Source organism: Vitis vinifera, chromosome 15, assembly GCF_030704535.1.
Source record: "Vitis vinifera cultivar Pinot Noir 40024 chromosome 15, ASM3070453v1".
NCBI lineage: Eukaryota > Viridiplantae > Streptophyta > Magnoliopsida > Vitales > Vitaceae > Vitis > Vitis vinifera.
In genome coordinates, this window is record NC_081819.1 from 13,045,436 (window position 1) to 13,066,731 (window position 21,296).

The window sequence follows — 21,296 nt, forward strand, 5'->3', positions numbered from 1 at the left end:
CATTTATAAAAAAACAATATTCCGATTCTTCAATTTAAAATTTATTTTCCAACTTATCTCTCCTTTTAGATAAACAATCTGATTTTCAAAATTTAAAACTTATCATTTCTAATTTTTTTTTAATTTTGATTTTCTAATAAATAAAAATAAAAACTAAATCTCTTTAAAAAAAAATCTTATGTCAACCCTTTCTTTTCCATTGGTAACTTTCTTTGCAAAAGCATCAAATTTATTAAATTAAATTATTGAATGAATAAATAACTAAATTAGAAAATGATGAAACAATGATAAATAAGTAAGTTAATTAAAAAAAAATAAAAAGAAGATAACAAATAAAAATAAAATGTTGATTGATAATAATAAAAATAAAAATAAAAATCAATATCATTAAATAAATAAATAACTAAGTCACACAAGTCATGTTAAGAATGTCTAAAAGGTGACCTAAGTGTGCTTAAGGTGGTGGGCCTAGGTGGTCAAATGTGCCTAAGTGAACTTGAATGGCCTAAAGGGGCTCGAGTAACCTAAAAAGGCCAAGGTAATCCTAAATGGGTCAAGTGTGTTTAAGCGAGCCTAGATAGGACTAAGGTGATGTCTAATGGGCTAAGTGTGCATAAATGGGCCCAAGTGAACCTAGATGGGCCTAAGGTGGTGCCTAATGAACCGAGAGTGCCTAAGTGAGGCGAAGTGACCTAGGTGGGCCTAAGGTGGTGCCTAGTAGGCCAAGTATACCTAAATGGGCCTAAGTGACCTAGGTGGTGCCTAGTGGACCAAGTGTACCTAAATGGGCCTAAGTGACCTAGGTGGGTCTAAGGTGGTTCCTAATGAGCCAAGAGTGCCTAAGTGGGACTAAGTGATCTATAGGAGCCTAAGGTGGTGCCTAGTGGGCCAAGTGTACCTAAATGAGCTTAAGTGACCTAGGTGGGCCTAAGGTGGTGCCTAGTGGACCAAGTGTATCTAAATGGGCCTAAATGACCTACGTGGACCCAATGTGGTGTCTAATGTGCCAAGAGTGCCTAAGTGGGTCTAAGCGACCTAGGTAGGCTACGATGGTGCCTAATGGGGAGTATACCTAAATGAACCAAATGTGCCTAACTATGTTATCCTAAAAGTGTATCTAAATGAATTATCCTAAAAAAAAAATTATATGTCTAACTCGGGGCTACCAAGGGTCACAATGAGAGGTCAAATAAATCCATCGACTAAAGTTTCCAAGGTAGCTTAAAAGATGAGTTGTACGAGTAGTGTGGGCTACCAAGGAACTACTATGGAATACTGAAAGATTACCTAATAGAGCATATGCTAAGAGGACAAAATGGAGGGTCTACACAGATCCTTTTTTCTTTTAATCTTCATTTATTTGTATTAATTATAATTATTATTTAAACATTTTATTTGTAAGTGAGATTAAAATATATCACTAAAGGTTTCATTGACTATGTTACTTGAAAATCCATGCATTTTGTAACGTGGATGACAATTGATATATGAGAGGAAATCTAGAGGCTAAGAAATGTCTTTGTGTTGGGACTTGTAGTTCATCTTATTTGACAAGAAGACCCTTTGAACCCTTTTATTATTTATTTCTATTTTATAATATAGATTTTAGTTAAACATGTAAATAGCTTTGGTGCTTTCATTATTATTTATTATAATTTTGTTGTTACATAACTTTAGAATACATTTGGTTTCAAAAAGTATTAAATAAAAAAAAATGTATTAAAAAAAATAATTTTCTCATATTTGGTGTCACTATAAAAAATATGAAAAAATATATATAATTAAAATTTGATAAAAATTTATACAATTTAAAATTATTTAATCCTTATATAATAGGAGAGAATAAGTAAAATGATTTGAAGTGTATAAAAATAATTTATTGACTTTGACTCTATTTTTTGTTCCATCATTTTTTCTTTCCTTCTACTTTTCTTCTTTATTTTCTTTACTTCATATTTTCCCTCAAATTTCCCATAACCAACATAGCCTTAAAGTTTGGAGGATACTTTTCCCTTTACTTTCCTTCGGATTTTATGCTAAAATAAAATATATTGACATGTTTATTGATTTAAAAGACATGTTTACAAAGTTTAGTTTTAAAATTGATTGACAGAGATGGATATTCAATTAAAATTAGATTTCTTTAAATCTTGCCAATAAATAAATTACAAAAATTCACTTTATTTTTCTAACAAGCCTATAACACGCTGTTTTTTTTTTTTTTTTTAATATATATATATTTCCACCGAATTCCACCGAAAAACCCACTTTCGGCTAAGAAGACTTCTGACAGGCTGCTTTAGACTGTGTAGTCACATGCTTGCTGCTTTTGGTGCAGAAACTGCAAAGCTTGTAAAATATTTTTAATGGAAGACATAAGGCTGATGATTACTTAGATCTTCTTATTGGAGGAAGGATTCCTTCATAGTCATCACCATTGTCTGGAAGGTAGCTTGTTGAATCATTAGATTCTGCATTTTCTGGAAATCTTGAGGGGTCTTAGCTGTTGCGAGCATGACTTGTAACTGTTGTTTTTTGAGGAGAAACTAAGACATATCATCACTGGCTGAGACTTGTGTGGGGTTCTTGAGGAAATACTGCTTAACTGCATCATTTTTCAAGCCATCCCACCATTTATATATATATATATATATATATATATATATATATATATATATATATATATATATATATATATATATAAATTTGTTATTTTTAATAAATTTGGGATGTTTTATTATGTCTTTTGAGAAATGCAAATTGATGAAAATCATTTTTTATATTTATAAATTTCAATTTATCTTTTGAATTACTAAAAAATATAAGGTATCAAATAGGTATTGAATTCAAATATAGGGTGTTATAAATGTACGGTAAAAAAATCAGAACCCTTACGCAAATGTAAAAATATATAGTATAAAGGTATAAATAAATAAAATTAAAGCACAAAACAATAATAAAAATGAAACTAAGACACGATAAAATGGATAAAGGTATAAAATAATAAGACCCATATATGACGTTTAAATGAATAATACTCGAGAAGAAAGTAATGAAATATAAGTTGTATACGTAACATTATTTATTTAATTAATGATGTTTTTTTGGTAGATACCCAAAAAAATCCGATTCCATATTATAACATGACCCCATGAAAGATGATTTATATTTATATTTATTTGAAAAAGTGAATAGGAAGACTCAAATTTAAGGGGGGCAAAGGACTTTTATCAAGGTTCCATGTGGTACAAGTAATGAAGGAACCAGATTGAATCGGAGAAAATCCAAGGGCAGAACCTGGATTTGAAACAGATGTCAATAAACAGACGGTAACGAGGGGACTAAGACAACAGAGCCCAACTGAAAAAAACCGATATCTGTGGAGGATTCAACTGAGCCATTCAATCCAATTCAATTCCTACACATCCTCTCCAGGTTCCATTTCCCATTTTACTATGCCATCCCTCCTCTCCTCCAATTTTTTCCTCACAACCCATCTTCACAAACACCCACATTTCTCTCTAAACTTCTCTGGATTCTACCCCACCTCCTACCACCCTCCTAGGACCTCCATTTCCTGTTCAGCCCACAGGTTTTTCATCTACCCTTTTCACTTTTTGTTGTTTTTAATCATTTCCATTTTGATTCTACCTATTTTATGTAGTGGGTGAATTGTTGTTCCAGAGTGTTGATTTCATTGTAAACATACAGTTTTGGGTCTTAAGCATTGTGATCAGTTTTCAGATACACTTTCTGATGGGATACTAGTATTAAATTCAATGTTTTTGAGTTTATGGATTTGGGTTCTTAGGATTCAAAATAATTTTCATTTTTTGTGTTTTTTTTTCTTTCATTTATTAATATGAGTTAGACATTGTTATCCATACAATTAGGTCGTCTAAATGTTCTGTTTGGATTCTGAGAAAATGGGTTATAAAGAGAAGGGGGAATAGAGCTATTTGGGGCTTCATTGCAAATGTTTCCAGATTTTTAGGAAACCAAATGACAACAGCATGGTTTTCCCTGGAACATGCAAAAGTTCTTGATATTGGGTATCAAGCAGGGTGTCTTAAAATATGGAGATTATTGTTTTATTTTGGAAATTAGAAAAGAAAACCATGAAAATTTGGGAGACAACTTGAGAAAATATATATTGAAGCTCCTAAAATCTTGAAGTTACAGTGACATCCCAACTAGATATCCATGAAATAAGATGGCATAGTCTTGGTACTTGCACTTAGATCCCTAACTTATGGAATCATTCCGATTAGTTACCTTACTATTATCATGATCTTCCTCAAATAAGCCTAAAAATATGTACAAGGGAGAACCAGCATGAAACTAACATTGATTATGGACCTATTTAAACTGTTTCGAACTGAACGCCTCAAATCATAGGTTTTTATGGTTTGAGTTTTCATTATTGGACTATATATGCTTATTCATTATTAAGATGACATCTACCCAGGGTGGCTCTGATTGTTTTGTGGTATTTGTGGATGAATTTTCTCAATATACTTGGATTCATTTTGTAAACTCAGTCAGAGTTTTCATACTTTCTTGCACATTTATCTACCAAGGTTAAACACTATCTTCAAAAAGAAAAAAGGGAAAAATAACCAAAAAAAAAAGAAAAGAATTTTCCTTGTAGATTCTATTGGTGAATGTCCATTCCAACCATTTAAAGAGTTTGTAGGAAATCCAGTGGGTTGTAACTGGGGTTTTAAACTTAAAAAGGTCACATGGTTCACTGAAAGTTATAAAGCTGGGTTAGTTGCAAAGAGAACCAGAAAACATTTTCTTTAGTTCCATGGATTATTTCAGTGCATGCTATTTGTGTTAATTTGAAACTGGAAGTAAACATAGATGAATGCATTTATTTATTGAAAGAAGAGAGTTTCTGAATGGAGATCTTCAAGAAGACACTCAAAGGAAGCCTCATCTAACCCATCTGCATCTATATGTTTTGTCAACTTCGTAGTCTTGTATAGCCTAACACCAGCACCTCAGGATTGGAATGAAAGACTCTGTTATACTGTCCTTAGTCTCAGTTCTGTGCAAAATCCTCATTGTCAAGCTATTTTCATTTGTAAACCTAGCCAAGATATTGTTTCTTCTTTGTGTTGATGATTGGGTGATTAATGATAACAATGATTTTGATGAAACTATTCAGCTAAATGAGAGCGTTCAAATGAAAGATGAAGGAAAATAGTGATAGTTTCTTAGCCATGGGATAATTAATCTTGTCAAGGTTATGTCTCATCACCAGTAAAGCGTGTGTAAAATCTTATTGCTTGGGTAGGTTTAACAGATGATAAAATGATCCTTACCAAAATTGATTTGAATGTCAAATTACACTCAACAAATGGTCTAGCTCTTTCGTATGCACCTTTATATAGGCACCTTGTTTGATGTTTGTTTTACAAGACTAATATTTAACACCATGAGCTTATTTAAATTTATAGCTTGTGTTTTTCTTTTGATAAAAATGAGATATTTATGATGTTATTTGTTGCATGATATTTGTTGATTAAGATTCTTATTTGGATTTAGGATCATACATTCTTTGGTAATGTTGAGAGAACTTCTATTTTGTGAGATTGGGTTATATGTGGGTCAGCCCAATGGGATTTGCTATAGGTTGACTACCATTTGGATCTGGAAAATTATCATTACCCAACAACCTGCACATTCCATTATGTTATTGGGAATCTTATTGTCCTGAAATTAGGAGGTCAGGCATAGTACCACAAGCAGTTTTTCATTCCTAAAGAGACAAGAAGATGACTAAGCTGCAATTCCCTAGGAAGATCCACTTGACATTAATTAGGTGTTAATGAAACCTTTCACTGGATTCTTTTACAAAATTCTCAACTAATCAGAATGGTTATTACTGAATCCTTATGTCAGGTTGGTTGTTCACATTTCTCTTTACCCTTTGCATCTCCATCTCACCTGAAGCCCAGACCCATTCTTCTAGATTTTCATTAGTCCTATTTTGATTTTCAGGTGCAAGGCCTCTTCTGTAAAGACCTCTTTCTCTCTTTCTTTTCTTTCTCCCCCATTTGGATGCTATATTTTATGCTTTATCCCTTGCTGTCATTGATGGTATCAGATCCTTTGACCATGAATTTTAATTGACATAAGCCTGTCTCAAATTTTTTTACTCCATTTTGCTGTAGTCCTTCATATTCGAGGAAAACTTCTTTAGCTTCCAAATGTGAGCTTCGTTCTTAGACTGCTGGTGCACTAGTGGTTCTTTTATCTTCCCTAGGGATCCGACTAGATGTGGGGAAAATAAGAAGCAAAAAATGGTTGCCCATTCTACTAGAAAAACTGAGTATAAGGCTTTGGCTAATACTGTACCTAAGATCAATTATTTGGTTGTGATGGTTGCTTAGGGATAGGGGTTAAATTTTTATTGACCTACTATCCCCTTTTGTAATAAGAAGACGCTATATTAATACAACAGAATAATGAATTATGTGGGTGCACAAAATACATTCAAATTCACTGTCATTTCATTCATCACCATGTTCTACGAGGTTCCATAACCTTAATATATCTTCTGACAGATCCATTATGTGTTTCTTATGGTAAATGTCCCCACACAAGATGTTTCCAATAGATGTCTCTTCAGTATGAGGTACAAGTAAGTTGTTCCTTTGTATTGGAAAAATCCCCTCAAGGAAATTAGTTTAATTCTACAATATAATTCTCAGAAGTCTCTTTGAAGTTTCAGATGATTTACTAGCAGAGTCCAAAACTGAACAAAATTGCACTATTAAGTTATTTGTTGCAGTTTATGGGTGTTATACATGGGTGTGGCATATAATTTTTTTCTTTTATGTGTGCCCCCTGGTGATTTTTTTTTTTACCATGTCGCATCAATTATCGCTACAAACCATTTACGTTTTCAGGGGTTTGGAAGCTCACTCTATTGAGTCAGTTGATATTTGAGTATTCGGGTTATTTCAGGCTGACAATGTATGTTTCTTGTTTTCCATTTTTTCCTAATTCATGCTGGACCAGATGTACAGAAACAAACAGCAGAACCACAAAACCTATTAAAACCTGCCTTCCATGGTAACTTTGAATAGGGCCGTGAGTCCATGACAGATGATTGCCCCAAACCATACACCTTATCTGCCTTATAGTTAAGATTGGCACTAGTTGTACTTCCACCGGAGGAATGGCATTCCAACAATGAAGAAGAAGCATACAAGATTTTAGCTACAAATATCTGCACATGGAAACATCAATACTGAACAAGCATCCTCATAGAATCAAAATCCTGATTATAAAAGACGACTTTATTGCTGCCTGTCCATGTCAAACATAGGAACCAGAGTCAGATAAAAGACCAAAGTCAAGATGTTAGAATCGCAGTGCGGCCCCAGACATGACCAAGAAACAAGGTGTTCTGTAAAGGAATAGGAAAACTTAAACTGAACTGTAAACCCATGGAGGAGCCCAACCATGTCATTTGCACAATTAACCAACTAGAAAGAGGTGACTTGAGTTTCATCAGACTACCCACTAACTGACTTGTCAAAAAAAATATCAGATGACCTACAAACTGGAAAACTGGGATTTTGTTGCCTACATATGGCAAATACAATTCATGATTGATACTTTTTTTTTTTTTTTTTTTGAATTTTACTAAATCATTTACAAAAGCCTTATCATTGTTACTTTTGGCCTGGGATTGACTCTTCCTAAAATTTCTTGCAAATATGTAAGTAGTACTAGTAGTGGAGGTATCTATCTATGTATCTTTCTGTTGTGCATCTCAATGTACACACACACAAAAAAAGAAAAAAAAAAAAAAAAAAAAAAGAAGATGAATGAGGAAATTTTCCACCCTCTTCCTGTCACACATACCTGCATATTTTTGTCCATATCCATATCATCAGTAGTGTCTTTCATGTTTCAGTGCACAGAGTTTCTTTTGTTTCTATGTCTGGTGAGCTTTGATATTAATACTTTTCTTTCATTCTATGCCAGCAGCAAGTGTTCACTCTCTTTTCTTGCTCCTCTAGAAGCAATACTATTTGACATTGATGGAACAATATGTGATTCAGATCCTCTCCATTATTATGCCTTTCGTGACATGCTTCAAGAGGTATGCTTTTCTTTTTTTCTTTTTTTCTTTTTTCAAGAGATATTCCCATAATTTGTCATTTTTGTACTGCATATGACCAAAGTAAGTGTTCCACAGGTAGGTTTCAATGGAGGAGTCCCCATCACCGAGGAATTCTTTATTGAGACTATTAGTGGCAAGCACAATGTGAATCTTGCCACCATCCTCTTTCCTGATTGGGAACCCCAAAGAAGCCAAAAAATTTTGGAGGATAAGGAAGCCTATTTTCGGAGGTATCATCAGCCACCTTTTTACTTATTTTGTTCGAAATAGAGGATTTGGAAGAAAGGGAAATGAATTGAATTAGAATGGCAAATTTAAATGTTTGAAACCAGAAGAAGTTAATTGGGAAAGAATTAGGAAAGGAGTTGAAGTTGAATTTATCTTTGACTACCACACAACAGCAGTGGACTTTAGATGAAATTTATTTTAAAATTTGTTTATGTTCTCTTGATCCTCTTTTTCTTATTACATGAATGAAAAAAGGGTTAGTAGAAAGAGCAGTTTCTCATTATCGAATAAGAGAAAAAGAAAAATGAAACCCCATTCCTTTCTTTTCCTTTTACACGAATTGAATTTGAATAGAGTGAATGAGCTGAATACAATGATAGATAGATGAAAATAAGGACAGGGGCATGAATCATGATAGGCTCTGATATGATATAGAATATGACCCTAGAAAGGGAGAGTATAGTCTTATCTCAAGAAGCTTTTTGTCATGCTGTGTACTTGTGCTGCACTCCAATTTACCTCTCCTAAGAAGTAATTTCCATACCACAGGTTATCAAAATTAATACCTTTTCTATTTTCTGCGATCCATCCCAAACCCAACCTAATTATCGATATGCAGATTGGCATCAGAACAACTACAACCCATGAATGGGCTGCACAAGTTGTGCAAATGGGTTGAAGAACAGGGCTTGAGACGAGCTGCCGTGACAAGTGCTCCAAGATCAAATGTTGAGCTCTTGATCCCAATGTTGGGCCTGTTGGATTTCTTCGAGACTATTGTTATTGGGAGCGATTGTGAGCGAGTGAAACCGTTCCCTGACCCCTACCTGAAAGCTCTCCAAGCACTTAAAGTGTCCCATAAGCACACTTTTGTGTTTGAGGTCTGGCTTACTCCCACTCCCAAAACCATGTGTTTTAGCCTCTTTTCAAACCTTTGATGGGGCTTTTTGTTATTTGCTTTTTTTTTTTTTTTTTTTTTTTTTTCCTTTTTTTCATACTGTTGAGTAATGTTTTATTATGGTTTCTGTTTGGCTAGGACTCTGTTTCAGGGATAAAAGCAGGGGTGGCTGCTGGGATGCCAGTAGTGGGCTTAGCCAAAAGGAACCCCGAAAAACTACTGGCAGCAGCCGGGGCCTCTTTCGTCATTGATGATTTTGACGACCCAAAATTGTGGGGTGTGTTGGAAGAGCTACAACGCAAGCCAGAGGTAACAACAGCTACTTAGCTCGAAATGCTATTATTCTTTAGCGTATATAATAAAACAATGAGACAAACATGCGCTGCTAAAGAACAAGGGCTTGGTGAAGGGGGTTTATACTTCACCTATGGGTTCTACTCTACATCTATCTGTTCGAACTTCACGTAGAAGTTGCACCCATTGTATTTTACATTGAATTGCTTTTCCCTTTTGATGAGGGATTCATGTACTCAAATGTTACGCCACAAGAATACTTCTGTTTGCCGTTGAGTATTTGTTAGAAGAATTTCAGGGGCAAAAGGAGTCCAGAGAAGAAAGTAATATCCTCTGGAGGTGACCTCTTCTCTATTAACCCTGGTTCCATTTTTTATTTAACTCTACTGCTCTGTAAACTTGGATTAAAGAAATATTAAAGACGAGACACCACGAAAGATGATGATTCTCGAGGAGAGGGGGGGGTTTGTGAATTTTTACGCATCATATATAAAAGGCCATTTCAAGTTCTACAAAACACATAAAGACATCCAACAAGGATGTAATAAGAATTGCACAACAAAACAAAACAAAGAATATCAAGCCGTTCTTCGGTTCATCAGAATCAGAAAAGGTTTGAGTCATCTGTATCTTTTAAAACTGTGAGATGAGGCATCTCCTGATATGCGTCTCATCGGACCCATGATACACTATCAATCTCATCCCTTGCCGCCTTGTATAGTTCAAGTCTTTTAGCACATTGTTGCCTCCTCTCCATTAATGCCGGGTCCTCATCTAACATCTGTGAAAGCTGCTTACCCTGTGAAGCAGATCCCAAAAGCCTTTAGTTAACATCAATGGCGAAAGAGGGCTTACCCATAACCAAGTCTTGGAACAGGATGATCTGAACATTAAATTTTAAAACTAGAAATGAAACAAAATTTTAAAATAAAACTAAAACATAAATGTATACAAAAACTCAGAAAATAATAGGAATTTATTTTATTTTATTTTATTTTTCATTAACAAAGTATGGAAGGGATTGGTTACCAACCACATTCATACATGGAAAGGAAAAAAAATTAGGATTCTCAGTTTGATATTATTATTTGATTCCCCTAAATTATGTGATAGGAATTTGTTTGCACTGAATGAAGACTACTACCGTGCTTTGCATTACATAATACACTATTGCATGTAGAATTGTTATCTAATCAACATTTCCATGAATATTTTTAATATTTCCACAGAACTGATAACTTGGTCGATCCCTATATTTCAGTTACCTAAACAGGTATCACAATAAAGCTGATGCATCTAATAGAATTGGTGTGTGTGCCCACAGGCTGGTGGGTGAGTGTGTGTGCGTGTGTGTGTGTGTGTGAGAGAGAGAGAGAGAGTACCTCTTTCTTCCCAATTTGTGTGTAAAAAAGGTTGAGTAAAGATTGTTTGGCCTCCCTAACTTGACAATGTACCACAGCCTTGGGGATCGTATTCCTGAGTGTGTCAGACACCATGTTCACATAAGAGGACACATTTGATGCTATCCTCCTGAAGTGCCCCTCTGTATACCGGTCTACAGTTGAGGCAGCTGGATTACCCCCAGCTGGATTTCCTACTTTCTCCACTTCCTGGGGAAGTTTCCGGAAGAATTCCACTGTCAGGTATGAAGCTTCCATCTCCACCAACCGAATAACTGTCTTCTTACTGTCGTCACGGAACCTTTCCAAGGATTCACCAGTAGCAGCAGATATTTCAGCTTGCAGAGTTGGGAAACGCTTCAACTCCTGTTCCATCAAAACACAAGCATAAAACCTTTTCCCTTTCACAGAAAGAACTGCACATGCATCAATGACAACGCTCCCAGACAAGTTTACTCAAAATCTCACCTGAGTTTCTCCAATGGACTTCCTCACAAGTTCCTTCAAGACGAAGTGAACCTACGTTCCAATTTCTTGATCAGTCAGATTAAAAAAATTTCTTTCCAGATACATACCACAACTTTCCAAATGAACTTCCATATACATAGCAGATGAAACAAGAACTACTCACAGCATCCACTGAAGCTTCAGCTGGGCCCCTAAAATAATTCAGCGACCCCTCAATAAGGCGACGATAACCTTGTTCAGGGGCAATCAAGTGTGGTTGGTAACCATCTGCCTCTGAAACAATTTTCCGTACATTCTGCAGAGAAAGATGTCGATCAAATGGAAGTTTCCTCAAAGCAGCAGGGAGCTGGTTGTCAAAAACTCCATAAATCCTATCACCTCCTGGTCGTCTGAGATTACAAAAGAACCCCAGAAGTATTAGAAAACAAGTTATAAGCATATACATACACTTATACATATCAGCAAAAACTACTGAGGTTTAATAAGCCTGGGATCAGAAGCAATTTGTCTGATTTATGTAAATTACGCCATCAACCGGCATCATTCCACCATCTAGCATGCATTGCTTGAGTGCATCAGTCCTGCAACTAAAGGAGGTTTGAATCCAGATGCCCAACTAAGATCAATATAAGAGATTGATTCAAACCTGAGTGAGTCTGGATAAAAAAATCTCAATCCAATCCTCACTTGGTTGGGACAAGATTGTGGCCTTGGGCAAGTTGATCCAGCTTAAGCATCATCTTTTGTGTTTGCATTGCATTAAGCATATATTATTAAGAGCTATAAACTGATAAGTGTAAAATTTTGTCATTGTTACAAGGATAAGCTTGATTATGATAGGATTTAACCCATGGCCCCTAAATTTAACTTGTACACTAAATGGATCAATTTCAACAGTTATCTTAAGTGTCAGCTGAGACTTTGCTGCCTCTCCACCAAGGATATTTAGAATTTCAAACACAAAGAACAATTTAGTCAAGAACCACACAGCTTCCTTGAATAGAGTTCAATGCAAAGAATCAACTCAAGGATACATAATCAAAATCTACTTGGACCTAAAATTGACAAATGGAACAATATATCAAATATATATATATATATATAAATAGAAGTATTTCAAATGTTTACCCTCCATCCAGATGCTCCTTGAATATACAGTCAAATGCACGGCAAAGTTCCAAGATAGTGTATAATTGGGCCTGAAAGTAACATCACGGTTAGTTACAACAGAAAAAATGTCTCATTATTATTTAATTAAATGAAGCATAAGCCACTCACCCCTGCATCAACAGCAATAGGCCTACCAAGATGGTCCATCTCTGACTCAAGTTCATCAATGCTTTTGTTTATTAAGGACGTGATACTGGGTATTCTAGCCCTGATTACAGTCTCCAAATGCTGAAACCAAATTCACTCATTCAAATGATACCCAATGTGCTTGTATACATAACGAAGAAGACCTCAAACGGACATACTACAAAGTTTACCTTTGAAAGAAGTTTTGCAAGATATTCGGAACCCATTTTACTGGCCAAGTGTCCATAATCTGGACTAGTTGCAAAATACTCACGCTCCTTGCGCCTTGCAACAATCATGTCCACATTTTTATTGATATCAGCTTGTGAGCGATTCACAATTCCAACCCAAGGATGTTGCAGCCGATAGGATCTTCCTTCAAGAACCTTCAAGCAAAAAAGAGGTGAGGAAGAAGAGCAATCAAAATTTCAGACATCTTGTTTGGCAGGAAACCATATGATTTAGAAATACTTTTCAATATGTAATCAGCATGAATAGAAAAAGACCACAACAAAACATGTAACCAAAAAAGTTTCACATACAGAGAAAGAGAGAGAGACTCACCTCCAATGCATTTGTTCCTTTATCCATTAAATCCAGCTTTGTCAACACCCCAAATGTCCTTTCACCTGAGCACGGTAAAGGCAAACACTTGTTACGAAAGACAAAAACCAACTGACAAGGATGTCTTGTGAAATCTGAATAATACCTGAAGGATCCACTTCCCTAGCAAGTTTGATAGCATCGGATGTTGCTATGTCTTGATTGGCTGGAGATATTGCTAATATAATGCTGTTGGGCTGCAGAAACCATACCCATCAATTAGAGTGACAAATTAATGTACAAATTTAAGGGCTTCAGTTGAACCTGATAAATATCTATTATTCTCACAACATAAGAAATCAAAAGAAAACCACATGACATAAGTGATCACCCAACAAAGCCCTCCAACTATATAGTGTAAAAAACCACATGAAACATATACTGCACAAAATAAAACCTGCTTGACCACAATGGCAAGATGCCCTGAGCTTCAGCTGATAAGGGTAGAGGCTTATGAGACAGTAGCTAAGCAATACAAAAATGCAAAAACAGTTGGATATGTGATTCATATAAGGAGTGTAACAATATCAGCTACAAAAGAAGCCATATCAACAGTAGCAGGCAAATGACAGCCCACATAAAATTCCTGACTGATGATGAAATTGCTTTCTAACTGGTGGATCCATCAACCTAATCCCACGCATACCATCGTTCAGAGAAGAAGTGTTGGAAAACAAAGCTAATCCATTTCTTTCATTTTGCTCATGAGGATGATAGTGCCAAGGTTTTGCAAGAATTTGGTGACCATATCCAACAGCTTACAGGATACCCTTGTTCATTGGTTACTGGAACTGTAAAACCAGAGAGAGAGAGGGAGAGAGAAGATGGAGTGTGTGGTTGGTCCATACATATTTAATTTAAGAAACTACTATCTGTTCACCAAAAACATGGTACACTTTCAATTAAATGAAAAAGTAAAGAGATATAACTTTCCACAATGAAAGGAAGCCGCCAGAACAAAAACTCAAGCATTATGCCCCATATTTAGCATTTTTTAAAGAAAAAAAATGCATTATTACCTTCTCCACATAACTCCTAACCATGTTTTCAATGTCTTCAACAATAGTTTCAGGCTGTCCCTCTGCAAAGAACAAAATCTTTAATCAGTAAAGGACGAAAATATCTAACTCAAAAATCAAATTCATAACTAGTAACTAAATACAATACATACCCACAGCAACCTTTGTTAAACCAGGTAAATCAATCAAGGTTAAGTTGACAACTGCCAAATAGAGAGAATCACAAAATGGTGTCAGAGTAGAACAAGGACATTATCAGTTCCTGAAGATGCAATCAGAAGATTTAACCATTCCTACCAACTTCATTTCACGTATTAAATGATAAAAAAATTGGTAGAAAGAAGAATAAATACAAGCAGGGGAAAAATAAATGGAAAAAATTCTTCACCAAAATAAAAATACCTAAAAATTATTGAAGGTGTCAGATTCATTTTTGTGACATCAAAGCTATTCCCTTTAGGAATGATACTAGATATTCATTTTTAGAGTCATAAGCACAGGAACCTGTTTCTCAAAAGTTTTGAGCTAATTGATAATAGTGAAGAAAAAAATGCATGTGATGAAGTGACATTACAGTCAGATTTTCTTTCCATATGGTAATTCACTGTGAAGCCATATTATTATTTAACATTTCAACCCAAGTATTCAGAAATTAATGTTGCAAAATAACATACCATTTGGAGAGTAGATACTAAGATGAATAGGAACATTTGATATCTGTTTTGTCCTCCCAGTTATTCTATCAGTTTCATCCTGAATTTCTTTGCGAACCAGGGCTGCAGCAGAAAAATCAGATGTCAAAAAGTAAGCAACAGCCCAGCAGACTTTATAAATTACATGCAACAAAAACAATAACCAATGTTAAAGCAAGTATAAAAATCCTGATAATGCAAAATCATAACAACAAACTTTGCTATTTGTGAATAGTTGCCCATTGAAAAAAAAATTCAAATGGGCACACAAAGGTAGTAAACTGCTTCTATCTTATCATCATGTAAGTTCCAGCCACAATTTGAATTCTTGATGCATTCTTTAAATTGTCTTCTTCTTCCTCTTTTTTTATTTTTTGGACAAGGAAAATATAAATACATATTAACAAAAGGCACCTAACAGAAAAAGTGGTACAACCATATGCACGTGTCATATGCAAATCCACATAAAAGGTAAAAAAACATATTAAAAAAAAAAAACAACAAATCACACTCTCCTAAACTATCCCGCCACATGCTATCTTGATGCACTCTTTTATTTTCAATGGTGCATTCTTAATATTATAATGCAATTCTTAGTACATTGTATTACAATCTTCCCAATTCGAACACTTAAGGTACAGCATAAAGTTTTGATACGAACCTCACTCAAAATTTCAAGGTCCTTAGTTTTGGGCCATTATTTGCATTTCCTTTGCCTTTAACTAGAATTATTTGTGTCATCTCATTTGATTGGGATGTACATAAAAGGTTGAGAGATTCTTCCATCAAATAAAATAGAAAAAAAAAAAATAGAAGAAACTCAAGAGGAGGACAAGTATCCCTCAAGCTCAACAGGAGAAAAAGCTTTCCCCTTCACCAAGTTATCAGCATCCTACCTACCCAACCAAGATCTCCATGCAAAGGGGCAATTCACCAGTATGTAAATGTCAACACTATATCAGAGACACTAATAATATCTTCAAGATCCTTTCTCATACTGACACATCTGAGCAATTTCACCAACCATGATATTAGAAAACCCAATCATAGTCTTCTTTCAGGCTTCCCAACAAGGCCAAAATCCTTTGTATCAATGGCCAAACCCAACTCTCAATCTTCAATAAAGCTCAAAAGACTATCACTTCCTGAAAACAGACCAACACCCATCTTCAAGTTACTCACAGAGTAGACAAGCCTAAGGCACCTAATGAGCAAGGAGCCAACTCATCCCCTTTAGTTTATTTGGCATTCATGCCAATAGTAGTCTGACTATTAGATCTTTTCTTCCTAAGATTTGATGACTTTATTTACTTAGAAACTTGCTTGCACAAAACTTCTTACTTCTAGGCACTGTTATCAACTGCACACATAGGCAATAGATGGATGAGTACAAATATTCCTGCTCTCTCTTCATTCCTTTCTGACAATAAAAAATCAAATCCATCTATTTTTGACATGTTTACATGAATAAATGGAGATACGCATACATAGCCACCCAGGAAGTTATTTTGAATTTGAGTTTTCTTTTTCTCTTTCTCTCTCTTCTTTTTTTTTTTTTTTTTTTTCCCTGTTTTGAGATTACAATAGCTGCTAAAATTTCTTTGTTCTGTTTGTTTGTTTTATTTAAATCTTTGTATAAAGGAAATTCGTTCACTTTGCAGAAAACTAGAGTTGCACAATTTCAATATCTTGTGTTATTGTGATTGAATTTGAATGTTTCTTTGTGATAAACACACATGTTAGTATATTAAAAGCTTTATTATGCAATTTGCAGTATTATTTGACATATCATCACATACACTCATGCACTTAGTTTTGACTTACCATGCCTAAATATGCTCTAAGCTCCAACATGAACCTAGGCTCTAGGACACTTAAGTGCCTTAATGTGCTTTGGATTTTCAACTACAATTTTGATAGGCAAGCAAAAAATGTATCCCTAACAAAAGACTAGTGCATTAAGGTAAATAGGAAGTATACTAAGCCCATCAAACAGCATAGCATAGAAAAAGAAGAGGTCCTCTCATCAGGCAGCACCCAACAACAAATCATCTATCTGTGTTTTAACAAATAAGTTCTTACAAAGTTTGTAACTGAAGTGAACTGAACTTTCTATTTTCTAAGATTTCTAGTCTGTCAGAGTTCCAAATGTGCATTCTATGGGAAATATTGAATAGGTTGAAAGCCCAACAAGTGTGTAGATATTTTCTTGGTTATTCTTGTTTTAGGAAGGTTTTTGCCCACCTAAAAAATTTTAAGAAGTTAACAATCCTGGCATCTTGGTGAAAAACAAACTAGAGTTTGATTCCTGAAATTTTTAAAGTTCTAATGATTTTCAATATAAGGGATGATTTCCAAATGCTGTCCACAAGTTTTCACACAAAAAGCCATTCCTTTATTTAATCTTCTAGCTAAGAGCCCCAATCCAACCAAATCCAATGCTTGTTTTAGAAAAAAAAATGCTCCTGTTCCGATTCCTATAACCAAATTCCTCTAAATGGCAAAAAGACATTCAGAAGATATAAAACTACAACTAATGATTAAAAACTAAATCACCATAAATAAATAAATAAATAAAACTACTGTGAAACTTATGCTTTCATCACAAATAAATAATGAAAAGTGCAATATACATACCAAAATCAGTAAATCTCCGTTTTGGCAAGTGAAGGAATTCCGCATACTCCTGTTGTCCACTTTCTGTCTTGTGCAGCTGCAACACCAAAGGCCGCCTCGTCACAATACCTGCAAATCTCCATAATCACCTTCACTCAAACGTCACAAAAACAAAACAAAACAAAACGTCAACGACATGTAAAATCCAAAACAGAAATCTCCAAACCTGATCCCCTTGGAAGAAAATCTCGCCCCACGATGCTCTCCAAAACCGAAGACTTCCCAGAACTCTGATCTCAATCAAAACAAAACAAAATTCAAAATAATAATAATACTAATAATAATAATAATAATAATAATAATAATAATAATAATCTTCAAAATCGGGCTTTCAAAAGCAATAAGAGCAGCTTTAAAAACCTGTCCTCCAACAACAGCGACAGAGGGAAGCGCTTCCCATAGAGAAGAGAAGGTGTTGTCGCCACCGCCATAATCGCCGAGAACAGTACACGCTCTCTGGATCCGATTGACTAGTCCGATCAAGCTCTCCATGGTAGTCATCTTGGAGGAAATTCCGTAGATCTGACGCGCAAAACCCTAGAATTGAAAGGGGAGAAATAGATTTGACTTGAAATGAACGCCAAGTGAGGGGGAGAGACACGGAGTTGTGGTGCGAGTTCTATGTTCTAACGTCCAAGAAATTCTGGCTCTTTCGGCATCGGGAGAAATGTCTAAATGTCAGGGTCGGTGGAGATATCATACGCCAGGTGCGCACTGTTGTTTGTAATAGATGGCTGGTCTACCTTTTTCTTTTATTCTCTCACGCCGTCACGCGTTTGAAATTTTGAATTTTGAAATGTTTACCATCGCAGCCTCCGGGTGCACCCCTTTTTTAACTTCGCCACTAAGAGATGGAAGGCCACTTTTCTGGTTTTTTTTTTTTTTTTTTTTTCTAATTGATTATTAGTATCATTCCTGTTATTATAGTGTTAGGTTTAATAATGGTTTTTTTAGAAAAGTTTTTCTTAGAGAAAAAGAAAAAGGGAAAAATATATATATATTTTATTACTAAAGAATAAAGTATTTTTAGGTAATATCTTTTAATTATATTTTATTTATTTTTTTTAAATTATTAAATAAATAAAAATAATAATTAAAAATAAAATAACATATAAAAGTTATTTTTTAAAAATATAAAAAGTAAGCTTAAAATATTTTAAGTTACCAAATGGGTTTTTTTTACAAAGAATATGAGCACGATTTTCAAAAGCTGTTTTTTAAAATTGTTTTTTAAAATACTTCCTCAGCAAAAAACATTAAAATATATTTGAGAATTAAAAAAATACATAACATTTATTTTTCTTAAAACTATAAATATGATTTTTTTCAAATAATTTTTTATTTGCTTTCACTTATTTACTTACGACTAATTTAACAAATGTGAAAAATAATTGTAGACATGAAAAAATTAGTGGATTAAATTACCACTAATTAGGTCTTCAAAATGAATAATTTTTTTTTTTTTTTAAAAAAAAGAAAGATATCTAAGTTTCCCTAATCTCCAAATTATTATTATTATTATCTTATTGGTAAAACAGAGAAGAAAATTTGTTAAAATCAATTAACTAAATTCCTTAATTAAGCAACTAAAATTCAAGAATTTGAAATTCAAATTTTCTATCTTTACTTATAAATAGAAGTGTTTTCTATCAAGAAAAATTCAGAAAGTAAAATCTTAAGGAGAAAATCCAAAGGCAACTTCGTACAGGAAAACTATTACACGCGTTCGTCGTCTTCCAAATTGTGATTAACTTCACCATTTAACAAGTTCATTTGGGAATAAGCCATTTGTGCCCCTCGATTGATCTTCAAAATCAAGAAAGCATCATCGTCGTCTTCCAGTGTAATCAAGGCAAAATAATTAGAGGAAAAATATTCTTTTGAAAAGAATATTATTTTTTGAAATTGTACCTATAATATTTTAATTTCAATAAATGTTTTGTTCACGTTATTTTTCTATTTGTTTTGCTAATTTTGCAAGAAATTTGTGCATACAATAATTAAAAATAGAATAGTCAAATAACATTTATTTTTAAAACATACTTTAAAATATATAAAAAAAAACATGTTAAAAATATTTCAAATTTTCAAACGAAATATTTGAGAATAATTTTTAATAACATTTCTCAAATCTATCTTCTCTTCCCAAAGTTATTTTAGGTATTAATATTTTTTTCTTCATATATAATTAATTTCATGCATAAAATAAAATTATTAAGTTGACACAATTTTTATAATTATTACCATGATTCCAAAAAGAAATTAATCATTCGTCACAAAGGGTTGAATAAAAGAAGACAAATATATTAGAATAAACAAATGGCAAATAAATTTGGAGAGAGAGAGCAAGAGAGATTATGAATAGAAACTACATAATCACCGAATGCAGGAAAAAAAAATGATAAGAATATGTTAACGAAGGAAAGACAATTAATGTCAAGAAATGTTTATAATAAGGGGAGAGAAAAACTCCATATTCACTTTATAAATGGTTAGTTGCCAAAAACACATTGGAATTTAAATTTTATTTTAAATTGATAATTAATAAAAGAAAATTACATAAATCTTTCTTGAGATTTGACTATATTAACGCAATGTTTCTTGTATTATGGAATATCATATTGATTATATGTCTTAATAGTTATTAGCCACAAAAAAAAAAAAAAAAAAAAACTAAAATATCTCTTATACAAAATAATTCAAATTTTCACTCTTAGTTTATTCTCATCTAACTCATGCACAATTAAATACATCTCAATCACATTTTAAATCAACAAAAAAAATTAAAACCTTAACTTACACCTCTTTTGTCCTAAAATTTCTATAAATCCATCTATTGAAGCTCGAAACTCAAAAAGAAATGGTATTTAATTTCTTTTGTTTTTTGGTCTTTCAATTATACTTAATTGTGTAGGTATTGTCCATTTTGAGCTTAAAGGACTCTTACAACTTTAAAACACATGCACAAGACTAAGAGAAGGTCATACATATATAATGTTAAAAACTTTTTCACTTATCCGATGTGGGATATCATAATCTGTATGGCATGAGAGAAATGATGCATTACTATAGTTTATTCTTTCATTACCTTGACTAAATACACATCATTGATGGAGTTCGTTTATTCTAGGCTTTTGAATGATCAATTAGATTGAAATACTAAACATGGTGCTCTTATAGTGAATGTGAGTGTGAGACTTTACCTATTTTGTTTTAGGGTCCAATAATGAAATCAAAGCCAAATAGTAATAATGAATTAAGGCAAATGCTCATTGCCATGAGATAATTGACTGTCTACTTGGAAGTTGACATTAGAAATATGATGTGTGATGTCTCATGCTAGACTTTGGCTTTTAGAAGCTAAATCATCATCATTGTTGAACCTTAACCTTCTTACATTCTACAAAAGGAAGCTAGACCTTCCATATAATGTTGTGAGGATGAGGATGATGAGGAATTTTAGTGATAAAAACACTATTCCAAGGACCGATAAGCTTTGGTGATTTGTAGGGTACACACTTATCCAATATAAAGAGTTTAGAATAAAGAAAGTTTAGAGAATCATAGTGAAAAGTG

The 21,296-nt window shown here is 33.8% G+C and overlaps 2 protein-coding genes across 3 annotated transcripts; one reads left to right on the forward strand and one right to left on the reverse strand.

Moving 5' to 3' along the window:
* The first annotated feature begins 3,267 nt into the window (after positions 1-3,267).
* LOC100247838 (haloacid dehalogenase-like hydrolase domain-containing protein Sgpp) lies at positions 3,268-9,842 on the forward strand. Of its 2 annotated transcripts, none has more exons than XM_010663136.3 (5): positions 3,268-3,592; positions 8,011-8,125; positions 8,222-8,376; positions 8,994-9,255; positions 9,411-9,842. In XM_010663136.3, exons 1-5 carry the CDS (start codon positions 3,456-3,458, stop codon positions 9,597-9,599), a joined length of 858 nt encoding a protein of 285 aa, XP_010661438.1. In that variant the 5' UTR covers positions 3,268-3,455; the 3' UTR covers positions 9,600-9,842. The 2 variants fall into 2 exon arrangements, with proteins under 2 accessions (XP_010661438.1, XP_002266455.2); XM_002266419.4 differs by having other exon boundaries at positions 3,269-3,592; positions 8,008-8,125.
* Positions 9,843-10,031: 189 nt separating this feature from the next.
* On the reverse strand, positions 10,032-18,555 carry LOC100266825 (phragmoplastin DRP1E). The gene is made up of 15 exons (XM_002265475.4): positions 18,081-18,555; positions 17,887-17,950; positions 17,682-17,789; positions 15,027-15,128; positions 14,505-14,555; positions 14,353-14,414; positions 13,440-13,530; positions 13,295-13,359; positions 12,922-13,116; positions 12,713-12,832; positions 12,563-12,633; positions 11,598-11,823; positions 11,435-11,485; positions 10,949-11,332; positions 10,032-10,365 (listed from the first exon to the last, which is right to left on the reverse strand). Exons 1-15 carry the CDS (start codon positions 18,219-18,221, stop codon positions 10,237-10,239), a joined length of 1,860 nt encoding a protein of 619 aa, XP_002265511.1. The 5' UTR covers positions 18,222-18,555; the 3' UTR covers positions 10,032-10,236.
* Positions 18,556-21,296: the final 2,741 nt, after the last annotated feature.